At 43.7% G+C, this 27,617-nt stretch overlaps 1 protein-coding gene across 1 annotated transcript; it reads left to right on the forward strand.

The window, feature by feature from the left end:
• Positions 1 to 104: 104 nt before the first annotated feature.
• On the forward strand, positions 105 to 26,029 carry Vps15 (vacuolar protein sorting 15). Its single transcript, XM_089573562.1, has 35 exons — positions 105 to 300; positions 393 to 491; positions 680 to 724; positions 820 to 899; positions 994 to 1,049; positions 1,434 to 1,583; positions 1,688 to 1,789; positions 2,757 to 2,926; positions 3,656 to 3,782; positions 4,067 to 4,236; positions 4,868 to 5,156; positions 6,935 to 7,029; positions 7,097 to 7,136; positions 7,220 to 7,302; positions 8,503 to 8,590; positions 8,739 to 8,886; positions 9,125 to 9,171; positions 9,377 to 9,478; positions 9,723 to 9,857; positions 10,828 to 10,965; positions 12,089 to 12,265; positions 13,505 to 13,561; positions 13,696 to 13,739; positions 14,860 to 15,009; positions 15,212 to 15,260; positions 15,930 to 16,152; positions 18,201 to 18,396; positions 19,685 to 19,815; positions 20,809 to 20,893; positions 21,274 to 21,371; positions 21,494 to 21,598; positions 22,006 to 22,131; positions 23,055 to 23,212; positions 24,319 to 24,503; positions 25,508 to 26,029. The coding sequence occupies exons 2-35, from the start codon at positions 400 to 402 to the stop codon at positions 25,719 to 25,721; spliced, it is 4,155 nt and encodes a 1,384-aa protein (XP_089429688.1). The 5' UTR covers positions 105 to 300; positions 393 to 399; the 3' UTR covers positions 25,722 to 26,029.
• The last annotated feature ends 1,588 nt before the right edge of the window (positions 26,030 to 27,617 follow it).

The following is a 27,617-nucleotide window of genomic DNA, read 5'->3' on the forward strand; positions in this document are numbered from 1 at the left end:
AATATATATATATATTCTTTTTATTTTTATCAGCTTCTGCTTTGAAAGAAATATAATAAATATAATACACATATTTCGACGAACGAAACGACGGTTTACTCGTTGCAACCTGTTGTCTCACGGCTGGGCACTTCGTCAGCTGTGTTGACTGTTGTGGTGGTTCGCGCTGTGTCCGTAGAGGTGATCAAAACATGATCGTAACTGGCGGAATCCTGTGTCTATGACACGCTTGGTGGGGTAGAATGGAGGCGTGAACTCGCATCTACGTTTTAGCCAAGTGAGCTCGGCCTCGCAACCTCTGTGCGTTCACGTCTAATACCTCTTTTCATTAGCCGTTGCTTACCGAGCAACCAAACAACACACCTTGAAAGTGACCACCTCTTGTTTTGCAGCTGTGCTATGGGCAATCAGCTGGCGGGCATCGCCCCGTCGCAGATCTACCCAGTAGAACACTACTTGACAGAGCTGCCGGACTTCACTTTCGAAAAAAAGTAAGGCCCGAGTCCGTGCTGCCGTGTTCGAGCTGTCACGCTTATTCGTTGCTGAACACTTTTACGTGTCTCGCAGATCACTTCTCACCTTACCGTTGTTTTTGTTTGCGTTCTTGCGCTTTATATGCACGAGCTGGAAGGCACGTTAAGTACGTGTTCCTCATTCTCTTTTTACGCTTATTTTGCAGTTTGGGTAGCACGAGGTTCTTCAAAGTTGCCCGTGTGAAAAACAAGTAAGCGTTTGATTGATACGAACGCCGAATGCTGCACATCAGCTGAAGGCGCAGTGTATCTTCAACTTTATGTTCTTTTTCATTTCGCTGCACAGAGAAGGCCTTGCTATTGTGAAGGTCTTCGCAATCCACGATCCTTCGCTTCCACTTGCGCCGCACAAAGAGACACTTGAAAGTGAGTCTGTTTGGCAGTTCAAATGCATGGCCCGGCCGTGGTCCCGCGGAGCGCGAATAATTTCCATTCCCGCGCTTTTTTATGTTTTTTCTAGGGATCCGTCGAGATCTGTCGGACGTTCCAAACACACTTCCTTTCCAAAAAGTTGTCGTAAGTGTCGTTCATATTGCGCAAAATCACGGAGTTACGGGAACCATTCTTTTCGTCCTGAAGTAGTGTCATTACACCTGCTTACGCATGCGCTCAAGAAATGAGCGTTCTGCAGTCACCTCAACAGAAAATAGTGCCATTGTCATATCAGTATATTGTCACCTGACTTTTTTTTATTTTGTATATACATGCTTGAATTTTTTGTAATGACTGGCGAAAATCTTAGTATGATCATATTACTGGCAAAAATAAAAATTTTCTGCTCACTTGCTCAAAGGCCAACTATAATCATATGCAATCCTTATTGTCTTCACCAACAAATGTTTCTGTCACTGAAATCAGTTGTCATCTCAAGTGTCATGTCCTGAACGCTTTTCCTTCTAGGAAACAGACAAAGCTGGAATAATAATTCGTCAGTTTGTGAAAGACAACCTGTATGATCGCATCAGCACTCGACCATTCCTGAACTCCGTGGAGAAGCGATGGATTGCTTTTCAACTTCTCCATGCTCTGGCTGCTGCCCATAGCCGTGGGGTAGGCATATGGAATTTAACACTGTACTGTGCTTTCTTACCCTTCGAAAAGGTCATGCAGAGATCACTGTCTCGAGAATGAGCACTGTTATTTTCCATTTTCAGATATGCCATGGTGACATAAAGTTGGAAAACATCATGGTAACTGGTTGGTATTGGGTCCTGTTAACTGACTTCGCCAGTTTCAAGCCTACATATTTGCCAGAAGTAAGAGCATTGTTTCTCTGTTTCTAGTTTACTTAAATTTTATAAGTGCATGTGCCCCAAGTATGAAGGCAATTTGCTGTTTAAATCTCTTGAGCTTGTATGAACTGAATGACATTATTTTCGCTTTGTATATGCTCTGCAGGTAAATTTTTAAACAAATAAAATTTTACCTCAAATATTTGCACATGTAGTTTGTAATTATAAGAAATATGAATTTATTTTCCATGTAGACTTCTCTGTTACTTGTCACTTTTGGTGTTAGAAAAAAAGAAAGGTATATCTATTGCACATTAACTCCAACAGTTCATGTGCAGTAGCTTCTTTTTTCGTAGTCTGAAAGCTGGTTTATTTGCGGTTTATGCTTATGGGGGTTTAACGTCCCAAAGCGACTCAGGCTATGAGGGACGCCTTAGTTAAGGGCTCCGGAAATTTTGACTGCCTGGGGTTCTTTAACGTGCACTGACATCGCACAGTACACGGGCCCCTAGAATTTCGGCTCCATCGAAATTCGGCCGCCGCAGCCGGAATCGAACCCGCGTCTTTATTTGCATTCATTAGTATAGTTACATGGGCAGACATCATAATCTTCAGCCAGATTATGTCCGCTGCTTGTGAAAGGTCTGCGATATCAATAGCGGTGGGAGCTAAGACATACATGTTGAACGTTAGCCAGCAGCAGGAGCTGCTGAGAAATAGCATTGCCTTGGTTGGGTGGTCTAGTAATGTTTGTTACCACCTATGTACATATTTTCTTCCCTCTCTGCTTTCATCATTAAACTGTAATCATGGACAGGGATATCATGTTTAGCAGTAGCTGGCAACTTGGATTAATTCCATCACTGAGCCAAAGTGACAATCACTTACTTGCAGGAAAGGTTGTGTGCATGCTGACAGCTTAAGGATTACTTACCAAAACCTTGTCTCCTGAATGCTGCAACTTATGGTGTTAAAACTTTTCTTTTTTTAGGATAATCCAGCAGATTTCTCATATTTTTTTGACACGTCTCGGAGAAGGACATGCAATATTGCACCAGAGCGCTTTGTAAAAACTCTTAACCCTGACTCGAGCCATTACTTGCCTGAAGAAGGCATTGGTACTGGGGAACTGACGCCAGCCATGGATATCTTCTCCCTTGGGTATGTCCGCTTTGGATTCCTGTTCTGAACTGTTTTCGTTTACTGGTTAAAGTCCAATAGTGGGATGAATTCTTTGTTTCTTTTAGTGTATATACACATAAAGGCATTGTTGCAGTATTCTTGTTAACACATCCATCAGACAGAATTTGCATGTGGCTGGCTGTGTACCACAGGAGTACATTGTATACCGTGTGTTTCCCTAAGATGTTCCACAATTATTAAAAATAGTCCTTAGTTTCAGTTTCATGCGATGCACTGGGGGTTACAAAGTTTGGCTGTATCTTTCTAACGGTGTTATCTAGAAACATGATTTTTGTTGCAGTTCATGAATGAATCAGCATTTTGATGGAGCAAAATTGGAAATATTTAATTTTATCAAAAATATCCGGCTTTTTAAGAGTGGCCTCATACTTTAAGAGAGTTTGTTTCGAAGAAATTTTACTGTAGCTGGGGGTTGGGCGTTAGCTGGGGATTCATTCTGCTTCAACAGTTACTTGCACCACTTGTAAGCTTTGCTGCTGTCCAATTTGTTCTTTGTTTTATGGGCACAAGACTGTCCGTTGAGCAGTTTGTTGACGTGTTTTGCCAGTCTTCACCGCCCATGCGATGCCAGCTGTGTGTAACAGTGTGAATAAGGACTTGTTTTTTGTTGTGTGTCCCTTTGTTTTCTCGTCTTTTGTTTCTGTCTCTGTCGTAGTGTTTTCTGCAGTGGGAAGTTTCTTACTTCAGGTGCGTCCTCACCGAGCTGTTCACCGAAGGACACCCACCGTTCTACTTCTCTCAGCTGCTTTCGTATCGAAGTGGGGAGTATAGCCCAGCAAAGATACTGGAGAAGATCGAGGACGTTGAGCTTAGGGCAAGTCCACCATTTTTCTGTCATCAACAGAGCCTGTTGTTCTAGTAGTTTGATTGCTTAGTGCACGTTGCGCTGGTTTTCCTTTATTGTGCTTGGCTGAAACGAAGGTAATGTACTGGTACTTCCCACCTTGTCATAAAACTCACTAAAAAAATTTAATAACAATTACATCCGTGTTGTGTGGATGATTAGCACCGGTTGGTTCACTCAGTGTTTTTGCAGTTTTGCTGGTGGTTTCTGTTTGTGGGAAACGTTATGCCGGTGTCTTCCTGTGTGCTGAACAGGACATGATCCAGCACATGCTGCAGAAGGACCCCAGCCAGCGGCTTTCAGCAGAGCAGTACCTGGAGCAGCAGAGGGACCGAGTATTCCCGCAGTATTTCTACACATTCCTCAGAGACTACATCAAGGAGTTTGCCACACTTGCCCTCTCGCCAGATGAGAAAGTAGCCAGGTGAGTAGCTCTCTTAAAAGTCTTCTGATTTTTATAGCGAAACTTCTGATAAAGTGGAAACCATTTTTTAAACAGGTGGTAAGTGTGCCTGAGCAGGGGTTGCCATGCCGCCTTCATGTAGACCAAGTACAGTAGAATTTCGATGATGCTGTTATGGCTGATATGATGTCATAAAACTCCGTGGCTGTAGTGCGTTGTGTTCAGTGTGCAGAATTTCAGGCGTTTCGAACAATCCTGGGCCATTGTGGATGATAAGAGTGTACGAGCCATGACTGCACCCTCAAGCAGTAAATGCTAGGTGCACATCACTAGCATTCAATTGCAAATCATGTGATATGCACTGTGCGCCCATACACCGCCAATGTTATGAGCGGTGGTGCTCAGCCGCAAATAAATCCCGTTGACCGTAAACAGATATGCATGAGGGCTTGTCCTGCGTTTCTGCTAATTACTTTGTTTTGAGTAATATGCATTTTGGATGATGTGAACAAGTAGCCTCAGTCAGAGACACTAGTTATAAGGGAAGCAGTCATGCATTGTCTTTCTATTGTGTTCATTGGAATGACAGCTTGCTACTGAGCATCTCTGTTCACTCTGTGCTGGTCTTGAAATCTTCTGTTGCCCTGTGCAGGCTTCGTCAGGACATCCACGCTATCCTCTACTCGTTGGTGCTGCCGAGGGGGGTCCAGCGTGTTGACACCTCGGTTGGGTGTGAGGGTGACCACGGTCCATCGTCCGCACCCTCGTCGTCGTCCCTGTCCTCGGGGTCGGAGGGCCTCTTCATTGTGGTGGCTGTGCTCACCTCCTGCCTGCGCAGCCTCAAGCACTGCTCAGCCAAGCTGCAGGCGCTGGAGCTCATCCGCGAGCTGTGTCCCCGCCTCAGCAGTGACATCATCCTGGACCGGCTGCTGCCATACATGGTGGGGTGTTGCAAGACAGCCCAGAAACGATGAAATTGTGCCCTCTGTAGCCTGAACATTTTCATTGGCGTGCTGAGTGTCGGAACCTGTCTGAAAAGAGTTTGTGCCAAGCAGTTCTCTTAAGTTTGTGATGCCAGCCAAGTACTGGTGCTTTTTGTACCGAGTGTTCAACAGAGCATGTTTAGCGACTGTGGCCGCATTGCATGCAATGTACGAAGCATGATTGGAGATCTGAAACCATCATCTGCATACATAGGTGGGAGGAAAGTGGAAGATAGTCACTTCTTTGTGCCAAAAAAAAGAGGCATGAGAAATAGGTTACGTGCAAGACAGAATTAGTGATTTTTTTCCAAGATGAAAATTTTTAAAATGAAACTCTTAGATCAGCCGAACTGGTCAATTTGAGAAGACCAATGGATATTTATGAGCTAAGTCATGAAGAAGCTGCACTAGTGTTAAAAGACTGTACATCAGTTGTCCTTGGAAAATTCTGAGATTAAGGGGAGATGCGGGGCTTGAGATTGGAAAAAAATCTCGACAAAGTCATTTCTGGAAAAACTTTTTTCGTGCTAAAGTAAATACAGTTAAACTACATATCTCCACAAAATATCCATGCTCGAAATGATCCCAAAGTATGAAAAAAATGAAGACTTAGAGAGTCGTGCGACTCAAACAAGAAATGTGAGCTTCGAAATGATGTTCTACTTCTCATGATTGCAGTTCTGAAATGGCTCCTTGATTAGTGTCATTTTGACAGCGTTTGAAAGCTCATTTCGAGCCCTTTCGTTCAAAATCTCTCAAGATGGCATCACCTCAGTGCAGCCAAAGCTACAGCCGCTTTCCCACAATTCGACTACTTGCGACACTAGAAGTGCGCACAGACTTCAAGCCTCTTTATCTCCGTTACAGTCTCTGCCTTACAGGGTTTTTCTCTGGTTAGCCTTGGACAATTGAAACAAACTTGGCATAAATTTATTCAGGACGAGTAGGGCTGTGCGGTGATGCTATTTTTACTGGCTTTTACATTATGCGTTAAATCAATTGGTTTATTTTCTAAATCACCTGCCAACCCATTTTGTACGTTTTGTTCATTGATTTTTTTTACCAGTGTATTTTCACTGAGGCAAGTCTAATGGCCTTTTGGCTAATGGCCTGTAACAAACAAAACTGCTTATAACTCGTATTCTGTTTGCACTAATCAAACTCTAGTTGTATATTCAGACTCTGCTACATAAAAAGCACACTTTCACTTTGATTTTTAAGAAGAATCGTGGCAAAAATTGAAAAAGAAGTGGTTTTAAGACCCGCATTCCCCTTTAACCGTAACGTTTGTACACCTCAAAAGCTGTTGTGCATCCTGCGTGAGCTTTTCTGCAAAGTTTTGTTCCTGTCGGTGACTTGCATGGTCATGTTAGCAGCCCAGCACGTGACTGCCCTAGTATGTACTATCAGGGACAAAAGTGGTATACTCCACGCGGTGGAAGCCGAAGAAACGAAAAACTGCGGCATTTTGGCGAGCTAAAGCACGAAACATTGCAACGAGCCAAGTGACATGCCTGCTGATAATAAAGGTCATGCATTGGCTGTCTCAATCCGAGATGCCGCCTGTAGATGGCGTTGCAACGCAGTTGTTACGGCTTCCGCCGCATGGAGTATACCACTTTTGTCCCCGATAGTACACGGAACTTTGTCTTTAGTGAAAAATGAAAGCATTTTTAGAGTGGTGCGCTTTTACAATTGATTCAGTGCTCTCTTGCAACTCTTCTTGTCTTTCCCAGCTGTACCTCATCAATGACAAGTACCCGAGGGTACGCGCAGCAGCCGTGGAGACGCTCACGACGTGCCTGACACCAATTGACACCCTGCCAAGGAGGTAGGGGTGCTTAGAAATCGGCAGCATTGTGAATGCGATAATGAACGCTTACTTTTTTTTGTTTCAGTGATGCAAATGTCTTCCCCGAGTACATCCTGCCCAACCTGGTATCTATGCTCTTGCCACACAGCCTCCTCACGCCTGTGTGCTTTTAGCTCATTATCTGACTGCTTGCAATCTGTCGTTACAGATGCATGTCACGATGGACAGCGCCGTCATTGTGCGGATGGCTCTCGCAGAGAACATTGCACTCCTGGCCGAGACTGCTCTTAGGTTTGTGCCAGGCTTGTGTCATGCAAGTGCCTCTTTGCTACGTAGCCTTAAGAGACTGTCACTGACTTAGACGAGTGCTTTGCGTGACCTTTTGAGATTGCAGTGTGAGTGAATTATGTTGATGGAAGCTTGACAGTTGCAGTCAGGAGCATGCTTTTTAATGACGGAGATTGCGTTGTTATGAGCGAAACACAGCTACCTGCTTCTGTAAAATTGGGAAACAACAACAGCAAAAAAAAAAAGAACTGTTCAACTGGTCTTTGAATTTGAAGCAGAAGACTAGAGAATATGCTTAAGTTACATTTCAGAAGTGCTTTAAGGGGGGACACTGGTCTTGAAAAAAAAATTTTTATTAATGAAGTCACAGTTACGAAATCTTCAGGGAATATGTATTTTTGTGTGCCAATTCTAAATATGTCATTTAAAATCATGTAAAACAACTCCTTGAGCACTTATGCACTTTTTATGCTAGTATTTTGCAGAGTTTTGAAGAAAATTTGCTGCGGGAAACTTGTTGAAATGTATGCCATTGGGTTCTCTTGACACCAAGGAATACGATAAGGGTAAAATTGTCTTCCTGCCTATCATAGAACTTATAGAGTTCTGAAGTTGTCGCTTCAGAAATGAGAAGGAAAGTGTGTATTCCTGTTTCTGAAGTGGCAGCTTCAGTACCCTATTACTCAAGTTCTATGAGAGCCAGGATGATAATTTTACCCTTATTGTATTCCTTGGTGTCAAGAGAACCCAATGGCATACATTTTAGAGATTTTACTGCAGCAAATTTTCTTCAAAACTCTCCGCAAAATACTTGCATAAAATGTGCACAAGTGCTCAAGGAATTGTTTTACATGAAATTAAATGACATATCTAGAATCAGCGCACAAAAATACATGTTCCCTGAAAATTTCATAACTATGGCTAAATTAATAAAATTTTCTTTTCAAGACCAGTGTCCCCCCTTAACAGTGAAGTGTATATAATTATAAAAGCGGCCATCGATAGCTTAGACGTCATGTTTGAGTACATTGAAAGAATTTTCCTGAAGAAAGTTCTGATTCAGTCTGTATTGGTTTACATTTCTGGAAATTTCTTGTACAGGGTTTGCAGTGCTAAGCAAAGTTGGCAGTCTTTTGCTTTTGGTGGCGTTTCGTATGACATGCACTGATCTGAAGTTTCTTGTTTGTGCATGAAATTGTGCAGATTTTTGGACATGAGCACACAGCACGAGGTGGCTTCGCCTGATGGCACTAATGTGGAGGTGACTGTGCAAGCTCAACATCATCACCAGGTGAGCAGGATTTTGTTGTTTTCTGTGGAAATGAAAAAAAAAAAATGCTTGGTTATGACAAAGCAATGCTTTTTTTTTTGTGTGATAGCTGTCAATGTACAAGTGGCTGTCATCTGTTGATGGCATTTTTTTTTTACTTTCTCTTCAGGGTTCCTATGATTCTGAGCTTCAGGCTCTTCAGCAAATGGTTCAACAGATGGTTTCAACGCTACTGAGTGACTCAAACAATATAGTCAAACAGATGCTGTTGGAAAAGGGCATCACTCGACTGTGCTTATTTTTTGGCCGTCAAAAAGGTGTGTATATGTGTCCTCATTTTGAAGTTAGTGTTTTCAGCATATCACTTTGCATTAGTTCATAGCATGCTTTAATTTTTTCTTTTTATCACATTTTCCTGCAAATTGTGAAAATTGAAGAAAGAAATGTGGGCTGAATGGCTGTTGCAGTGCTAAACGTGAACTATTCATGGCAATCAGCCGTGCACAAACCCAGCTTCGTAGTGAACAGTAAGGCGCTCCTGTTTTTCTCTTGCAGCGAATGATGTCCTGCTGTCTCACATGATCACTTTCCTGAATGACAAGGTACGTTTCTGCATGAAAGCATCTTTTGGACACAAATGCATGTTAACGCAGAGAAGCATGTACAATTCGGCTTGCACATACTACTACTACTCACTACGGCGTCCCTCATAGCCTGAGTCGCTTTGGGACGTTGAGCCCCATACAACAACCAATCAGCATACTACAGCTTGCTTTGCATGTGCCTGATGCTGTTTTTCATTTGCAGGAGGATCGACATTTGAGGGCCTCGTTCTTCGACAGCATTGTTGGTGTTGCTGCTTACGTTGGCTGGCAGTGCTCACCCATTTTGAAGCCCCTGTTGCAACAGGTTTGCTTTTCGCTTATCTGACATTACTATTTAACACAGTGTGCACTGTAGCATTTTGAGCATTTGCAAGTCATGGACTGAGTGATGTGACCTTATGGTTTTGAACAACAAAAGGCTAGATGTGGCACTGTTGTGCTATCTGCCTGTGCGGCAACTTGCAATTGGTTCATTGGAGTCTGTGTTGTTTAGTCTTACAATTAGAAAAGAATATGAAAACATTTTTTGTATGTTTTACTTACTCTAGGGTCTTGCTGACACGGAAGAGTTTATTATCAGCAAGGCACTCAAGGCCTTAACTGAGCTTGTTGAGATGGGACTCTTCAGAAAGCAAATGCTTTATGAGCTCACCTCCGAGACCATTCCTCTTCTCTACCATCCGGTAAGCCTTGAAAACAAAAGATACTTATTCGTGATTCATCAGTGTCAGTAACTGTGGTACTGTGGAATACTTTTCTCACAAAGTTGCCTGATTAACAAGCCTTACTGTGGGCATGTTTTGTCATTTGTGGTCAGTGAAATAATTGTGCTGTCAGTGGCATCAGTTGGATACTTTATGATACATGCAAAGGGTAGTGAAAAGTGGGCAGTGAAAAGGAACTAAAAAGATTTCCCACAGTAACAGCAAGTTCTTTCACTCTTGTCTATGTCATGGGGTTCTTAGTCTTTTAGCTTTGGGGAACTCCAGTGACTTTCAAAAGGTGTTGAGAAGCCCCTATAGGACCTGGCTTCTGACTTTTTCTTTCCGATGCATGCAAAAATTGATGTCTATGACTCCTTAAAAAAATGCCTGAAACCAATTAATAATGGCTGGCTACATTGCAAAAAAATGCCTAAAAATAATTGATAATGACTCGCTGCATTGCGAAACAGTCTGCTATAATGCAGAGTAAGCTATAAAGCAGACTGTATGAAGCAGGCAGAAGCAGACGATAAATGTGGCGATGTAGGCGGCGGTGCCTGTGCAGCGCCGTGAAGCAGACAACTGCAATGCATGCCAAGACGCATGGACATGTTTGCAAAATTAGGGGGGGGGGGGAGAGCGTCCGCATCTCGAATCTCGGCACTGCCAGAGTCGAGATCCATTAGTCTCACTATTAGTCCCGTCAGTCTCAAACTAAGGTGTGTGAAGGAAATCGGGGGGGCTGAGGCACACGTGGATTTTGGTGCTTGGGAGAACTGAAAAAACATTCCAAGAAACTCAAGGGTATCATAAAACCCAAAGATAACTCTTGAATCCTGTTAGAAAACCCCTGGCATATGTTATTAATAAGATGCAAAGGCCGTTCCACATACGACCCACAGCATGTGTATTGTATTCTCTCTTCTGCCTCTTTGTGCTGCGCTTTCAGAACCTCTGGATCCGGCAGAACACGGTTGGCTTTGTGTGTGCCGTCACGAAGACCCTGTCACTCGCAGATGTCCAGTGCAAACTGAAGCCCATGCTCCAGCCGTATCTGAAACACTCGGTTGTTGAAATGGACAAAGAGGTAAGCATTGCTGCTGTCATGCCCCAAACATACTGCAGACATGTTTTCATTAGCCTGTATCTGCATCACATACAGTCTATGACTGCATGGTATTGAACATGGAGCAAACAAACTTCTATATGGAACCAGTTTGGCACTCTCCAGCACTGTGATTTGTGTAGCTGATGTGGTGATTGAAAATTCGCTTGACAGAGCTTGAAGGCATGTGTGAAAAATGTTTGTGTGGATTCAAGTTTTCTGAACTAAGGGAAGCACAGGAATAGCTGTGCAGCTCATTTATCGCAGAAATCTTGCTTTTCTTGCTGTATCCTTGTTATGAAGATGTAATGCTAGTTTTTATAACTTCCAAGATATGAGTACGAATTGAAAACCCAGGAAAAGGCATAGGTTGGTTGGTTGGTTTATGGGGTTTGACGTCCCAGACCGACTCAGGCTATGAGAGACGCCGTAGTGAAAGGCATAGGTAGCTGCTGCAAGCAGTCATGATTTGCTCCACATCATAGACTATGTAGACGCAGTTGTCATATATTTCTGTTATTGTCCAACATACCCTAGGCTAATGTTGCCCAAATGCCAAGACCCCTGAGGAATTCTCTGAAGTTGTCACAATAACAATACAGTAGGACATATTATATGATCAGTCATATAATAAATATAGAGGCTGGCTGTGAGCACCAGTGATTCTGCTTTCTACAAAACATGATTGTGCTTCTCAGCCTCTGTGTCAGCCTCTCTGTCAGCATCAGTGCTTTTAGCATTTCTTTTGGGAGTACTACTAGGTTATTGGCTTATCACCAGCAAGGTGCAAATTCATGACAGTTTGCCTTTCTTATTCATTGTGCTTTGCCTGTGTACTGTCACTTCTTAGGACAAAAATTTAGTGCATATTTTCATGCCTCTTTATTTCTTCAGTAAGTTCATTATTATAGGTCTAGCTTGAAAGAGCTTAAGTCATGTCTCTTATCCCTCACAGGTGTATACTTGATGCTTTTTTTTTTTCTTGAGAATTTCCTCAATCAAAACTGTGCTGCAGCTGCTCATGGAGGAGAATAATGACCAACACACGACTCACTGTCAGCTGCCTGTCGTTGGCTGCTGCCTGCCCTTGGCTTCACCATTGCAGGTGGCCGTTTTGAATGCCCTACAAGAGCCACTTCCACGCAGTCTCTACGACTATCTGGTGAAGCTGGAGGCATTGCCTTATCTCTTGGAAAACCTGCGAAACAGGCAGGTTATGCGAACCATAGTGAGGGCGGGACACCAACCAGCCTACAACACTGTGGACCACTTGTTAAAGTCGGTGAGGAAGTTTTGCCTGTGCTTCGTTGACAGCTCTGAATGTGCCACCCTTTATTCCATTCTGTCCATGCCGCTTTCCTTCCCTCAGTGCATTCTGCTGTGTCATTTGCAAAATGATACACGAGCTCACAGAACGATCATTAGCCCAATCACCAAATCATGCAAGATGCCTTCTCTTGTCAAAGATCTTTTTCTTTTCACCGAGAGGCACGAAGCGGCTGATTGGTTTGATATGCATTTAGAGTTGTACATTCTCCGTTTCGTACTGTGTTCTGTGTTGCAGTCCTCAGCTCCATGTGGTTACAAGTCTCCAAAGGTATTCCTCAAAAGTAGGAGTTTGACTTTCTGTGCCAATGACCTGGTCTCCTTTCTTTTGCTGACTTTTATTTTACTCTTTCCCTTATGCCCGTTTTTTTTTCGACAAAACCACATGGGTCACAACAGCTGGAGGAGTTTTATTTAAGAGCATGACTTTGGGGAAGACGCATTTAGAGAGTTAAAGTAAGGGGTGTTACTCATTATGGCTAAGCCTTGTGAATGTGCTGAGAGAATGGTTCAGGAAAGGATTTTGTTTGTTCACTCAGCACTTATGCTAAGTGAACGTCTTAGGGTCATATGACATCCCAATCAAATAGGATAAATTGGAGCTTGCAACAAACATAGAATTTGATCAGTTTCATTTAGTTTTTAATCGATCTCAGTCTGTCAAGTTCCAGTTGGTCATTCTTGGCTGGGATGTGTCTACTGTCCAGTACTATAGTGCTACTGCATACATTGTGAAGACAAGATGGGCTTGCAATGTGTCCACCATCATAAACGATTGTCACTGTGTGATCAGTCCACTGATGTGTAGAATGTGAGTAGGTTAATTTGTAACAGTATTAACAGTATGCTTGTGGACAACAGACAACAGAAATAGCTGATATAGAGACAGTGCCAGATGGCAAGTGACAGCTGAACAAAGACAGTTCAACTTGTGAAGTGTTTCAACTCTCTAGGTACTAGAACAGAGTTTGTTGGTGGTAAGCAATAGTTGATACTGTTCCGATATGCTTTCATGCTTTGGTATCCGGATGAGTACTGACGGTATGACATGCCTTCCATGGTGTGCATGATTACAGGCTCTAAATCGGGGCATGTCCAGCGGTTGCTAGAAATTAAAAGGGCACATTCAACAATGGTTAAGGAGCCCAGTGTGGAGGAGTTAATATAGCTCAACATTCCCATTGTGTCTGTGCAGGTTTACAGGAGGCTCCAGTCGGACGGTGTGACTGAAGCCATGGAAGACAAGATTGTGGTAGGTCTGAGCTTGGATGCCGAAAATCTGCATTTCGTGGGTTATCTTGAGAGCTTTGCTATTTGCCAAATGAGTAATAGATGTCTTCTTAGCATGACACACTGCTGACAAGAGCTGCCTTGCTCCTGTTCTAGGTCATGAAGGAGCACCTGCTGAAGATCAGTAAATACAAGAGAAGGTACTACTACTCTCAATGTTTGATCAGTATACATACAAGCATTAGTAGTTATGCCTGTGTGGTCGGGCGTTTAAGTCTTCTGGTGTATTGGTGTGTATGGCTGAAACCTTGCAAATGTTAGGTAACTGAAGGGAAAACTGAGAGTGTAACTCGTTACGTGAGAGCAGCTTGCAGTCATTCGAATTGAGGGCAAAAATTGGAGCCTCTGCACTTGCAGTAGTCCTCTGACCTTGACATTGAGTTTTTACCCTGTAGGCTACTCTGCATTGCTGATTTTTATTTGCCAGCAGAAATTACCATATTCACTTGCATAGTGAAGGCACTCGTGTGATGAAAGTACCCACTACATTTTCACTCAGCCACGGTGCCTCAGTGGTTATGGGTGCTCGCCTGCAGACCGGAAAGGCACAGGTTTGATCCCGGCCGCGGCAGTCATATTTCGGTTGAGGTGAAATGCTAGAGGCCCAGTGTACTGTGCGATGTCAGTGCACGTTAAAGAACCCCAGGTGGTCGAAATTTATCCAGAACCCTCTACTGCGCCATCCCCCATAGCCTGAGTCGCTTTGGGACGTCAAACCGCATGACGTTAAACCCCATGAACCAGCTAAACCAACCATTTGCGGTCAAAAAGTAAGATTTTTCTGAATATTTCAGCCCATGAAATAACACTCTACCATCAAAATTTAAGAGTTTTTTTTTTTTTTTTTAAAAAAGATCCTTTGTTTGAGTAAATGCAGTTGGTGGCACTGGTGATGAACAGATATCTGAGTTTTGCTGCAGTGCATGCATTAGTTTAGTCAATTTTAGTCCTCAAAGCCTGCAGAATGATGCCTGTGACCATTTCACGCTTAATAAGCTGCTAATAAATCATAATGGTACCCTTCCTCTTCTTGGTGTGCCTGTCTAGTATTGCTGTGCATGTGTTGTAAATACTGTAGCAGTTTGAAGCGTATTTTTACGAGTGAAATCGCACTGGCGGCGTTAAAATGGCTAAACATTGCTACCAGCAGACCTCTGTCATAGGATTCTGGAGCATGGTCAGGCGATTCTATAGCACACTGGAATTATCTGAGACGTATGGCTAGCGACATGCATTGACAAAACAACCGTCACTGCGCAGCGCTGCAGAGAGTGAAAGCGTGGATGCCAAGCTGCGTGGTGGCGAGATCGACCTGGAGAAACTCTACATGTCAAACAGGTGCCGAAGCACAGACCTGCTCAAGCACAAGGTTGGCGACGAAGCTTCACAGCAAGCTTTCCTGCAGAGCAGGTATGAAAGGGTCACGACTGTAAGCTGAAGAATGTTGCATTGGGTATTCATGCTAATCGTTGTAATGGATGCAGAGTGCAGAGCAGGGCAGAAAGTGCCGATTTATGTATAGTGTTGGAACTTGTATGCTCTGGATTGTGCATTTTTCTTTGTAAAGAGCCAGCAGCTGCTTTTGCCTTACCTGCCTTTCTTGGGTGTCTAGGCCATACAAGAAGAAAGGACCACCTGCCGAATCACCTCAAGTGACTATGGTGAGTGTTTAGCTCTGCCTGCCATTGCTGAGCTATTTCACATGTTGCCTTTTGCACTACACTGTGTGTCAACAGAACAGGGACAAGGACAGGGTTAATTTGGGAAGTATTGGGGTTAATTGGAGAGATGTGGGAGAGGTCTTTGAACTGCAGTGGGCGTAATCAGGCTGATGATGATGATGATGTGTCAGCTGTGCATGTTTTTCCTATTGCATAGTGCATGTGATAAGATACTGGTGCAAAGGGGACTAATATTTTGGCATCTCTTTAAAGTTCTACAGACCTTTTTGTGTCGGATGCTGTTCTGGGACCATATTTTGCGGCTTTTGGGGCTGATCGATTCTTTTCCTTTCTTCAGTATTGTGCCTTCACTATCAGGGGCAGCAGCTGACATTGCTTTTATAGCTTTCATTCATGATGTCAGAAGCAGCCATTACTAACAATAGATAGTTAAAAGATTGAGTTGCTAAAAGAATTGTTTCAGACTACACCACTTGTGCAGATGGCATCCTTAAAATTGCGTGTGCTCTTTCTTCCCAACAAAAGTGCAAGTCCATGCAGCCTGTTGTGTTAAAAGCAGCTGGAGTCGCTATGTGTACTATCTCACTGTATTGAGTCATCGGAGGTGTTGGATAGTAATAGTGCCACCTTTCTGTTTGCAAATTTCAGAACGAGGACTGGCAACGGATGTTTGGCAAAATTGAACTGCGGGAACAGTCCCCGCCAAAACAGCAGCCGCCGCCACCGCATCAGCACTCGCCAGCTGGAGACGGAGACCCAAATTCGGAATTGCATGTCTCTGGCGCTGAGTCGGCAGAATCTGCTGCCCCGTCTGCGAACACATCCCCAAAGCAGCCGCAGAAGATTTTCACTGGAATAGCAATAGATTCAGGTAGGTAGCGGCCTGTAAAGAGCTTTTGAGCTTTAAATTTTGATATGCTGTCTGTGAAGTCCCGCAAGCTGGCTTCGCACATCTTGATTGAACTGACCAACATGGCTGAGCTTGCACTCGAAGCACTGTGAAGGCTGTATGTTGTGCACCAGAAGATTTCTGTGGGTTCAGCTTGAGGCTGTGCTTATGATCGCTTGAAACATGAAGTTGGCCGCTTAAGACTTTGAATGTCACTTGCTAATGAATCATTTTAAAGCGTTACCTTGAGGCCCGATTATACAAAAAATCCGGTAACGTTGGCTTTGATCATGAGAGATGGCATACAAGACGTGGCCTGCAGTAGCAAAACTAGGGTCTGTGCCGGTAAATGGTCATGTCTCCGAAGTGATATGCAGAGGACTCTAGGCAGCTGAAGGGAGCCATTAAAGCTAATATTAAGGAGGATCTTAAGTGACCACCATTTTTACTCTGAACATCCAAAAAGCACATCATTAAGGATGTGTGTGTAAGGATTTAATTTGCTTGTACTTTTGACGAATTAAACAGAATCGTTTGAGTCTTATTGTGCAGCAGAGCAATAGGAAAGAGCACCTCAAAACATGAAAGCAAATGTTCCACTGCACTGCCATAAAATCTGCTGTAGCTTGAAATAGAGTACTGATGGTGTTTCCTTTTGAACTTTGTCGTGTCATGGTCTCGGTGTTTCATAAAAGCCTGCCGGTCAGTGCCAGCTTACTGTTTGAGCTAGCACTGGGTTAGAGCCTTCTGTATATCAAATCTGCAGAATTGACTCATCTGTGATGGTGACTTGGCGTGTAAATTAAAGTTGACTAAGCTAGTTTCTCTGAATCCTACAAAGTGCCTTGTGCTTGCAATGTAACGCACCATCTTACAATTCATTTCTTCTGGAGTCCCATGGACCTAGACCCCTATGTTGGTTACTGCCAAGTTGTGCCAGCAGCCTCCTTTTCAGGCAGACCTTCTCGCGGGTAACGAGCTTGTTTTATTTTTCATTATTATTATTGTATTTTATATACCCCGAATGTCCTGCAGGGTATTAAATAGGGGGTGATACTGTAAAAAGAATACGAGGCTGTATACTACACAAAGTACAGATATACATGGCAAGGAAGTGTACCAGAGCAAGTAAATACGATACGCAAAAGATACAAAACGTGCACTAAAACAAGCACATGTTAAGGATTCTGTAAGGAATGGTAAAACAGCATTACAGCACGTTGCCAGTTTCGAAAGATGACATAAATGCAGTTTTGAATCTAGACGGATTGCTGCTGACTAAGGTTGCAGGAAAAGAATTCCATTCATTTATTGATGGAGTATAATCTTAATCTCAATGATACGATCGTGGTTGATACAAATTCATAAAACTCTCTGGCCTGGGTGCATTATGTACCATGCGGAGAAGCGCCACTATTGATGATGTGAATACGCGAGCCGTAACTGCACCCTAGTGCACTAAGTGCTGCCCACACTAGTGGTGGGCGATCGCCAATCGTGTGGTATGCATGATGAGCAGTGAGCGGTGATATGTTGTAAATAAGTCCCATCAGCCATGAACAGATCTGCGTGAATGCATTTCCAAAGCTTGTGCATACAAATTTCGTTTGTTTTGGTTGATGCGAATTTCACACAGTAGGAATATTTTTCAAGGCCCCATCAAATTCATGTTGCTAAGATTCTGTTGTAGTGCTAAGGGTTGGAATTTCGACATTTTTTGGTGTGTCTGAAAATCGGGGGTGCCTTGTGTGCATGGTCCGTGTGACTGGAAATATGGCGATCATGTCATGTCTGTAAAGCACACTATACTGTCCTGCCAATGCCCGCGGTTCCTGTCAAATGTAGACACAACTGGTGTAGAAAAGTTTCATGCTTTGTTAGGACTTTCAGAAATGAATAGACTAACAGCAGTTTTCCCTAGTGTTCACAGTGTCCTTCTTTCATTACCTCCACTCGTGTAATGCTTGCCATGCGATGTGCTCTTAAGAGACCGTCGGGGTTTGTAGAGCGGCCGTGTTGTCTCTCCGCAGCCACGGTGCACTGCCTGTCGTGCCACGCGGAGCTGCAGCTCCTGCTGAACAAGAAGCGGAACGAGTTTGCCCGGGAGCAGACTGTGAGGGTGGCCATCGACGACCCCGCCCGAGAGGAGCGCCCTCTGCCGGCAAAGTGGAGGCCACGCGGCACTCTGGTGGCCCACATGCACGAACACAAGGGGGCCATTCACAGGTAAGCCCCTCCCCCTCCTTTGATGGTAGTGCTTCGAGTTGGTTGCGTCCACTGAAAGGGTACTTCCCTGCGCACCTGAGGTAGGCACTAATTACTTGTTGGAGCCACATCTTGTTACCATATCAGATGCCAACAACAAGACTGTGGCAGTATTCCTTAGGCTGCTGCCTTATGGGCCTCATAGTGGCATTGTGTTTGGTACAAAATAACAACACTGTCAGCTGCCCACAGTGGGATTCCTGGCATCTACTAAAGCAGTAGGCATGGGGAGACAGACAAGCTGTACAAAGAATTCACTGCTGAGAAAGTCACAGCTCAGTGCTATGGATCATAGTACCGATTTAAGGCATCTTTAATGCCTGATTAGAATGCCCGTTACAGGGTAGTCTCTTGGTGTAATTTTCTCCGGTGGTAATCTCTTGGTGTAATTTTCTCCGGTAACTTTTGTGGCTTTCAGCTGATAAATTAGGCAGACTGATAACTGACCAAAACAAGTTAAGTGCTAGAAATGAAAAAGTTGCTGCTGTATATCAATAGAATAAGGTGCACTGTACTACCGGCAAACGTGGAAATTTTAAATTTTTTTATCAGCATCGCAAGTTGTGTTACTCTGTAGCGTTGTTCTGCTCTAAGACTTTGCTACTAAAAGTGTATTCTCACCATGTGACTAATACCCGTTAGTCACTTGGGCCAGTGTGATGTCCATTGGGCCAGTTGACATCGAACTCAGTGGGAATTGGCCAGTGCCACACTACAATTTTCAGTTAACATTGAATTTGATGAGGATCGACTCGGTGGAGGTTCTTGAATGGTTATTCAAACCTTGTCTGAAACATTTCGCAACAGTTTGATATACCCAATAATTCATAGTGTCTGCATTTGGTACATTGATGTTTGACTGTATATGGCATTTAAAGGTGTGAAATTTGGGCGCAAACTTGCAGTTAGTTTTTCTGACCTAACCCAAACCAGTTATCCTGTCCTGTTTAAACCAGTTTTAACATGTGACGAAATCTCAGCACAGGGGTGTTTTCGCACAACACCTATGGCTGCCATGAGCGGAATTGAGTCTGCGTTACAGTTCTCAGCACAGCTGGACACCATAGCTGCTGAGGCACCGCTGCATGTCATGATACTCATTACAAATAAGCTTTACTGAGGTTAGGCACAAAGGTGAATGCAATTGGACATGGCATGGCAAAGAGCTGGGTGGGTGAATTCCGTGATCCCATAGTGGCTTGGTTGGTTCAGTCTTTGATGCTGCGGTTCCACATGCGTCTCACTGCAGGCTGCAGGTGATTCCTAATACAAGCCTGTTTGCCACATGCTCGGCTGACGGCCTGGTCAAGATCTGGGACTGGGGCCGCATGGAGAAGAAGGCCATTGCCAACCGGTCTCGCCAGACCTACGCCAGGATGGGTGGGTTGCACATCCGGCCATCCGGGGTTTCTGCAGAGGCGCAAGGCAACGAGTGTTTGCTCTGTAGCAGAACCGAGATTTGGCAATGCATGGAAGTATTCGCGATGTAAGAACTGTGGCAAGTAGATGTTTATGACTGCTGCACCACAAAACCCTGAACTTACTATCCTAACACGTCAACAAATAGAGGAGATGTTTGTTAACTCTTTTCTGCTCTGGTCAGTTGGAAATTCTAAAGGGGCAACCTGCTCTCACAAGCGCTCAGTGTCCCTCAGATTCAAATCTGACACTTCTTGGTGTGCCGATGCTGTTATTACTTTACATCATTGGGGTACTAAATATTGATCATCCGCAGTCGCAGAAATTCTTCTTATTCTTAAATTTTTTCTGGTGTTTCGTTTTTCACGCAATATTTCAAAAGCACTTTGGACGCTTTGCATTTCATTGTGCTGAGGAAATTTGGGTCTTTCAAATGTGAACACCCTGTCACATCATTCTTAAATGTGTGGCAAAACATTTATGTGCAACTGTCTGATATAATAAACGCAAATCAAACTAGTTGCTTACTATAGCTGAATGTAGAAAGTTGAAAGCTTGTGTTCTTAGTTTGTGTTCACATTTGATTCCGGCCTGATAATGCAAGGCAGGTTTGGATACACAGCAGATATGCACAGGCTTCTGTTTGCATAATATTTGTACATTTTGTATTTTCCATGCACAATAAATGTAAAGTGCATGTACGTGCTACGTATGTAATATGCATTCAAGAGCATATTGCATGTAGCCATTTCAATACCAAAGGTGGAGCATGTTCTATATTATGTAATAGTTCAGTGCTGTACTCTGATTTTTGGTTGAAATTTCATACCATTGGTTGAAAAGTAAACATTCATACAATACTTCAGGCTGCCTCATAATGTTCTCTGCTTTTCAAAGATTCATGTGCCTGTACATGTTGAATTCCAATGGCTCCATTTATGTTTATTACCTCAGATGGACAGGTCACGTGTATGACAGTGTGCCAGAGCATGCAGTCTTTGGCTGTCGCATCAGATGCAGGTACCATCCAAGTGTTTAGGTAAGTGCTAAGTGTGCATTGCAACGCTCTCGTACTTGCATTCTTACATTTCTCATGGTGCTTATTTTTTTTTACTAAAGAAGCTAATTCAGTGCACCGCTGGTTTGCCACACTTGTTGCTGCTGTTCTAACAAACCGCTGTAATCTACTGCGGACATTGAGCTGTGTCACTATTTTTAAAAATGCTGTTATGTTGCTGTTTGTTCACGGTAATGTGGCCATGCCATTAATGCAAATCTTACCTGCAATGGGACCCAAAGTTTTTGCATATGTTTAAATGATCTGGCAATAAAACAGCTGCATGGAGCGTGCAGAACTGAGATTAGAATCGGTTTGAAGTGCTGAGATGGCTGAGTATTAAACACAGCATTATACTGCAGAGTCGAGCTGAACAGCAACAAGACGAGCCCACTCAAGACTCGCTCGCTAGATCCACATGAAGATGGGTGTGTCGTGGATCTTCAGCATTTTGACACAGGTTTGTGGATTTGTACATCAATAAAGAGAGTCTTCCTTGGGGAAAAAATAAGGCCACTAGCTGTTTATTGCGCGACGGCCTGGAGGTGCCCACTGTTGAATGTTTGTAACCATATCTTGCAGGTTTGCAGTCCGTGCTTGTGTATGCCACTGTATACGGCTCGATCATCGGCTGGGATCTGCGGTCACCTAGCACTGCGTGGTGTTTCGAGAATAATCCCAGGCATGGTAGGTACGGTTCAACTCTACTGGGGCTCATCTGCCTCCCTTGTAGTCAAGAGCGAAAAAAAAAAAAAATGGTTGATGAAGACTCGCTTGCTCGTGGTATCTTGCTACATGGGGGATGCCAGCTGTGTTTATACCAATTTGAGTTATGAAACATTGTACCGGTGTAAAAGAGAGGACACAGAAGAAGCAGAGACAGGATAGGCCACAAGTTGTTCAATCTATCCTTCTTCTCTGTTCCATCTTTTATGGTTGTCATGTTTCGTGAGGTAGCCCACCGCTCTGGTTTGATCGTAGTACCAGTTTGAGCCAGAGGTACAGCTTCCCTGTTTCACTTGTGAAGTGGAGTTCATTTTCATTGAAAAATCTTTTTGTCCCACATTCTTTTTTCTTTTATCTCCATTGAAAAGGTGTGATCACGTCGTTCTGCGTTGACCCCCAGCACAACTGGCTGGTGTGTGGCACCTCAGAGGGGAAGCTCATTTGCTGGGACATGCGGTTCCAGCTACCCAGCACCATTGTCAGCCACCCTGCCGGCAAGTTTTCCCATTCCCTAGGAGTGCCTGCTCTGAAGCAGTGAATGCTGGTTGAATTTTATTTATTATTTATCTATTTAATTCTTACTACCAGCCTTTGTGCAAAGGCCCTTGGCAGGTGTGAGTGTTACATAAAATGAACATTGAAAGGAACATACTAAAGAGGCCACAGTATAGAAAATGGATTTAACGCCAACAGACAGCATACTTGGAGACGAAGTATTGTACTAGGCAAAAATGATAAACAGAAAGGGAAAAAAAGAACAAAGCGCAACTCAAACACTCTGAGCCAGGCATTGTACGCAAGTCGTACACCCAATGTGCACATTGAAGATTACTGCAGTCCAGTGATACATATAACATAGGCCTGGTAGTGATAGGCAGTGATACAACATAAGTCTATGCGAGCCTTTGCTCGCCCGGACTGCCCACTGACGTCATCGGGTGTCACCTAATCAGTTGCGAGCTATTTTTAAAAATTATTTTTAAATTATACAGTCCACGCAGAGCTTTCAAATTTCACTCGAATAAAGACCACCTCTGCAGATGTGTTGCACTAGAATATGCCCATTGAAATCATTTCAGGGTCCCTTTAAAGAAGTGAAAAATGCACTATTGAAAGAATTTTCTCTGCACACAGAGGAGATTGTCAAGGCACGCAGCTATTCTGCGGTAGAATCCGTGTTTGCGGCCTAACACTAGCGAAGCCAAATACAAAGTGTCCACTTTCTGGCATTGCCGTGACGTTTGAGGCACCCTTGAAGCAACTTGAATAGAAGGCGGTGCCTCTTTCGCATCCAGGTAATTTTAAGGAGCTCTGTGGCCCTGCCGGCCTTTGCTGGGTTTTCTTAAATTTCACCAGTTGCGCCAGCGTAGCACGTATCACTGCCGTGTCAAAGAGAGGGGCTGTGGAATGTTTGCAGGCGCTCGTGTGCGTCGGGTGAGCATTGATCCACTGCACCAGTCTGGAGTTTGGGCTGCTGTGGAGGGCAACAACGAAGTCTCGCTCTGGGACCTGGAGACACAGGCTCGATTGCGAACCCTGTGGGCCAGCACTGCTCCACCCCTCAGCGAAAAACAGGTGCGTTCAAGAACAAAACAGGAAATGAATTAAAGAGGTAGATGCACATGTGAGTGATCACAATCTTGTAGCTTGCGCAACTTTACAGTTCTCTTCAGTCGATTTTATTTCTTATCAAAGCAGCTGTCTTGCGCCTTTCAGCATATCAGTGTGGTACCATTTTCTAGTCCTTGCTGTGACATAACGTTTTTTTTTTTGTATCAGTGTGGTACCATTTTCTAGTCCTTGCTGTGACATAACGTTTTTTTTTTTTGTGTCACCGTTCTTGTTTTCCTTTTTGCCTGAAATAGTGTTTTTGTTTTGTGTAGGTCAAAAAATATTTTATTTCCTTCTACATTGCCCAACCTTATCTATAACCCAACCCTCTTTAATACTGCCCACATGTGCCCCAAGGCAAGAGATTATGACCCGCATAATCTTGGGAATAAATAACAAGTAAATAAAAGTAAAAGACTATGTCTACTTAGGGCAGGTAGTGACCTCTGATCCGGATCATGAGAGGGAAATAACTAGAAGAATAAGAATGGGGTGGAGCGCGTACGGCAGGTTCTCTGAGATCATGAATGGCAGTTTACCAATATCCCTGAAAAGAAAAGTGTACAACAGCTGTACCTTACCGGTACTCACCTATGGGGCAGAAACGTGGAGGCTAACAAAGAGAGTTCAGCTTAACGTAAGGACAACGCACCGAGCTATGGAAAGAAAAATGATAGGTGTGACGTTAAGAGATCGGAAGCGGGTGGAGTGGGTGAGGGAACAAACGCAGGTTAATGACATCCTAGTTGAAATCAAGAGGAAGAAGTAGGCTTAGGCAGGGCATGCAATGTGAAAGCAAGATAACCGCTGGTCCTTAAGGATAATGGAGTGGATTCCAAGAGAAGGCAAGCGTAGCAGGGGGCGGCAGAAAGTTAGGTGGGCGGATGAGATTAAGAAGTTTGCGGGGATACAGTGGCCGCAACTGGCAAAAGACAGGGTTGATTGGAGAGACATGGGAGAGGCCTTTGCCCTGCAGTGGGTGTAGTCAAGTTGATGATGATTATGATGGAATAAAAGTGGCAGTACTATATAGGATGGCAATTCCAGAGTGCAGTGTTGTCTGTGTCCAGGCACACCCACCTGCACAGGCGCATTCGGTGTACAGCATGTACATCAGCCCCCTGGAGTGCGGACCATTCATGCTGACAGCCGGCTCTGACATGCGCATTCGCCTGTGGGACATCCACAGCCCACTGGCATCGCACGTTGTTGCTGGGTCAGCTACGGACACCCTGACGCCATCCTTCAGCTACAAGTACGTGTGGAACTTGGGCACTAGAATGGTTTTTGTGTAATGCAGGTCGTGCAGCATCTCGGGTTTTTGCTACTGCCATTTCAGGCTGGCAATGGGTAGCAGCCTTACATCCACATATGCAGACTCCATCGGGGGCTTCGGGAAATAAACAAACAAAAAAAATCTGTTCATGTAAACTCATTGACTTTTCTGGTCGCAGTGCAGCCTAATGTTATTCACTTCATGCGATTTAGCTTGCTTTTCCTTTTTTTGTGTTCTCAGCTGTATTTAAAAGCCCCGACAAGTCCATTCTTGTCAAAAAGAAAGAAAGCTTGCCATTTCAGTTTTTAAATAAGATTTAAAACTGTACACTCTCGCTAGTGGGCAGGTTCAAAGTGTTTCGACGATACTTAGAGTTCACTAAAAAGGGAAGTGTGTTCAAGTTCAAGGCACGTGCTGATGGACATGTTCATTTGGAACTAAGGCAACAGACTTCTGCTATAAATGCTCTGCTATTGGTGTCAGCTATAAACATAGAAAATTTGTCAGCTGTAAACATTAACTTTCAATCAAGTACATATTGAGCATGTAAACTACTGTATCTCATGCACCAAAAACTGGACAAAAGTTTTCCTCGTCTGTGTATGCGCATCTTAATGGAGGAGTTGTCCCAGAACTGCAACTGATTGTGGTTGAATTGGAATTTGTACTTTGACTGCACATTAGGCTATGCAATCATTATTGCAAGATTAGTAAAGAATGCCATTGCTTGGGATTTCAGCCCCCAGTGGCTGAATTCAGTGCAGATTGAAAGTGCATAATCTAACGCTTTGACACTTTGAATTGATTTTTCATGTCTCGCTGAAATTGAAACAGCTGAAGTTGGCCATTTCACACGGTACTGAGAGGCCATACTGCGCATATGCTACACATTAGTTCCAAACAAGCTTGAACATATTCAGACATCCATGCAAGAGTTTATGCACGGGTCGTCTTGAATGTACTGTATGCAACTTGCTTTTCAGGTCGAGTCTCATAGACGGGACGAAAGTGATCCAAGAAGTGTACAGCAGCCGTCCGAAAAAGGACCAGCCCAATGCAGAGCAACCAAAGCGCCACCCTGAACAACCGCCGACTGGCCACAATGACTGCATCAGTGACATTGGCGTTGTACAGACCACTGGCCAGACATTCATAGTATCTGCGTCCAAGAATGGCGTGGTCAAAGTGTGGAAATGATGACTGCCACCAACGAGGACGCAGAGAAACTGTGCCAGTCACGCAGTTGAATTCGCATTGTGTGAATGGTGCAGCCATACATTCGGCACAAACTGATTCCATGTGGTACTGTAATGTTGTGGTGTGTTTGTTTTCATAAGTTATTTGTTGTATGCAGTGGGTGCATGTTTGTGTGCTGAACAGCCCATTTTAGCAGACTGTAGCGAAAGTGCCATCTTTGCCTGTTGGTTACAAAGCAAGTTTCTGTTGTAGGAGTAGATTTAAAATGCATTATATGCCACTGAACATTGTGCGTGCATGTGTGTGTGTACGTATGTTAAACAGTTGTGAGAAATTAGAAGCTATGGTAAATTTTCCACACTATTGCGCCTGTCAGTATGATGGGATATTTTCTTTAGTTACCGACTCATTTGTTCATATAAACTTGCTTGTTGTTTTTCAAACGGAGCGGATTGTACATAGCTAAGCTGCTTGATGAAGACTTATGTTCATAGTAATTTAATAAAACAGTATTATAGCCCAAATCTTGTTTCCTGTTTAACTGAAAGAATGGTAGTGTTTTAAAAGTGAATTCCTAAAGCTGTCCTTTGCCTTTTCCCTAGAGTCCCCCACCGCGGCGGCTCAGCTGCTGAGGACGTGGGTTTGATCCTGGCATGGTGGCCACATTTAGTTGAAGGCAAAACTAAAGATCCCCAGGTGGTCTAAATTAATCCGGAGCCCTCTACTACAGAGTCCCTCATAGTCCATGTGCTTTGGGATGTTAACTCCCACAGGGCATTTCACCTAAGCCTAAGACGGCTGGTTAACTAATATTGAGTAGCTAACTTTTTAACTATTGCTGTTAGGCTACCTAATCATAGAGGCGTGTAGCTCGCCGTAAATATCTGCATCAGTTTTTAGAATTGCGACAACGCGTTTGCCCTTGGCTCTGTGGCCCAACAAATTTTGGCTATTTCAATGAGTTTTAGGCACTAGAGAGGAGGTATTGCCTGCAAGCTTCTCAAAAGCGCATGCGTGATTTAGACAGAATTGGTTGGGCCACAGTGCCGAGGGTAATCGCGTTTTCGAAATTCTAGAAACTGATATGGATATTAATTAGTGGGCAACACACCTCTCAATAATTAAGGAGCCTAACGGTAATATTAGATGTGCTAACGGCCTGCTAGTTCGCACGTCTTAGCTGTATTCTGATGTACTACACCACTGACAATGCTGTGCTAAAGAAAGTACTCTTCTAACTCAAAAAGCCTATTTTTGAAAATTGTGTTAAGTCTTAGGTGCAACACCTGTATAACCTCACTTTACCGTCTTTCCTGGAGTTTATTTCCTACTGTAAGCAAGCTTGAAATGCATCTGAAAGAGAGATCCTTGTAGAAGTGTTAAGGGTGCTCACAAGTTAAAAAAATATACAGAGGGGAATCAGCGTAGCTGTGCTGTTTAAAATGCCTTTATTGTTTCTCCCTCCCCAAACACCATCTTTACAACTTTCTCGACACATCATCGTAACCCTAATGACATCTTTTCGCACATGGTGCTTTCGACAGTACTTTTACATTTGTATCCCTATAAACTTGTGACATTAAATGAAACATTTGTTCCCATATTTGAAACATTATCACAGCAATGCCTTTGCACACAAAGGACATCTTCTTTGGCTGTGCTTGGTCACACTGAGCCCTTGAGATCCAAAATCACCTCAACACAATTCTTCGTCCCTGGCTACTCAAGTGCTTGTCTCAACTCCGAGCGAAAGAGGAGCAGTCCGCAAGACGCAAAGATCTGCGCTTACTTAAAAAAAAAACTCCCGCACTCTCAGGTCGGCAGGCTGCCGCAGCATGCCTTTGACACTAGCAGTACCGCTTACAATCTCTAGCCTACAGCGGCTGCCAACACCAG

The sequence above is a fragment of the Amblyomma mixtum genome, chromosome 2 (assembly GCF_055824585.1).
Source record: "Amblyomma mixtum isolate Tamu chromosome 2, ASM5582458v1, whole genome shotgun sequence".
Classification (NCBI taxonomy): Eukaryota; Metazoa; Arthropoda; class Arachnida; order Ixodida; family Ixodidae; genus Amblyomma; species Amblyomma mixtum.

Coding starts and splice junctions, on each gene's coding strand:
- Vps15 (XM_089573562.1), top strand. CDS start 400: ATGGGCAATCAGCTGGCGGGCATCGCCCCGTCGCAGATCTACCCAGTA. Junction 3,783..4,066: donor TCGAGGACGTTGAGCTTAGG/GCAAGTCCACCA, acceptor TGTGCTGAACAG/GACATGATCCAGCACATGCT. Junction 10,966..12,088: donor TTGTTGAAATGGACAAAGAG/GTAAGCATTGCT, acceptor TCACCATTGCAG/GTGGCCGTTTTGAATGCCCT.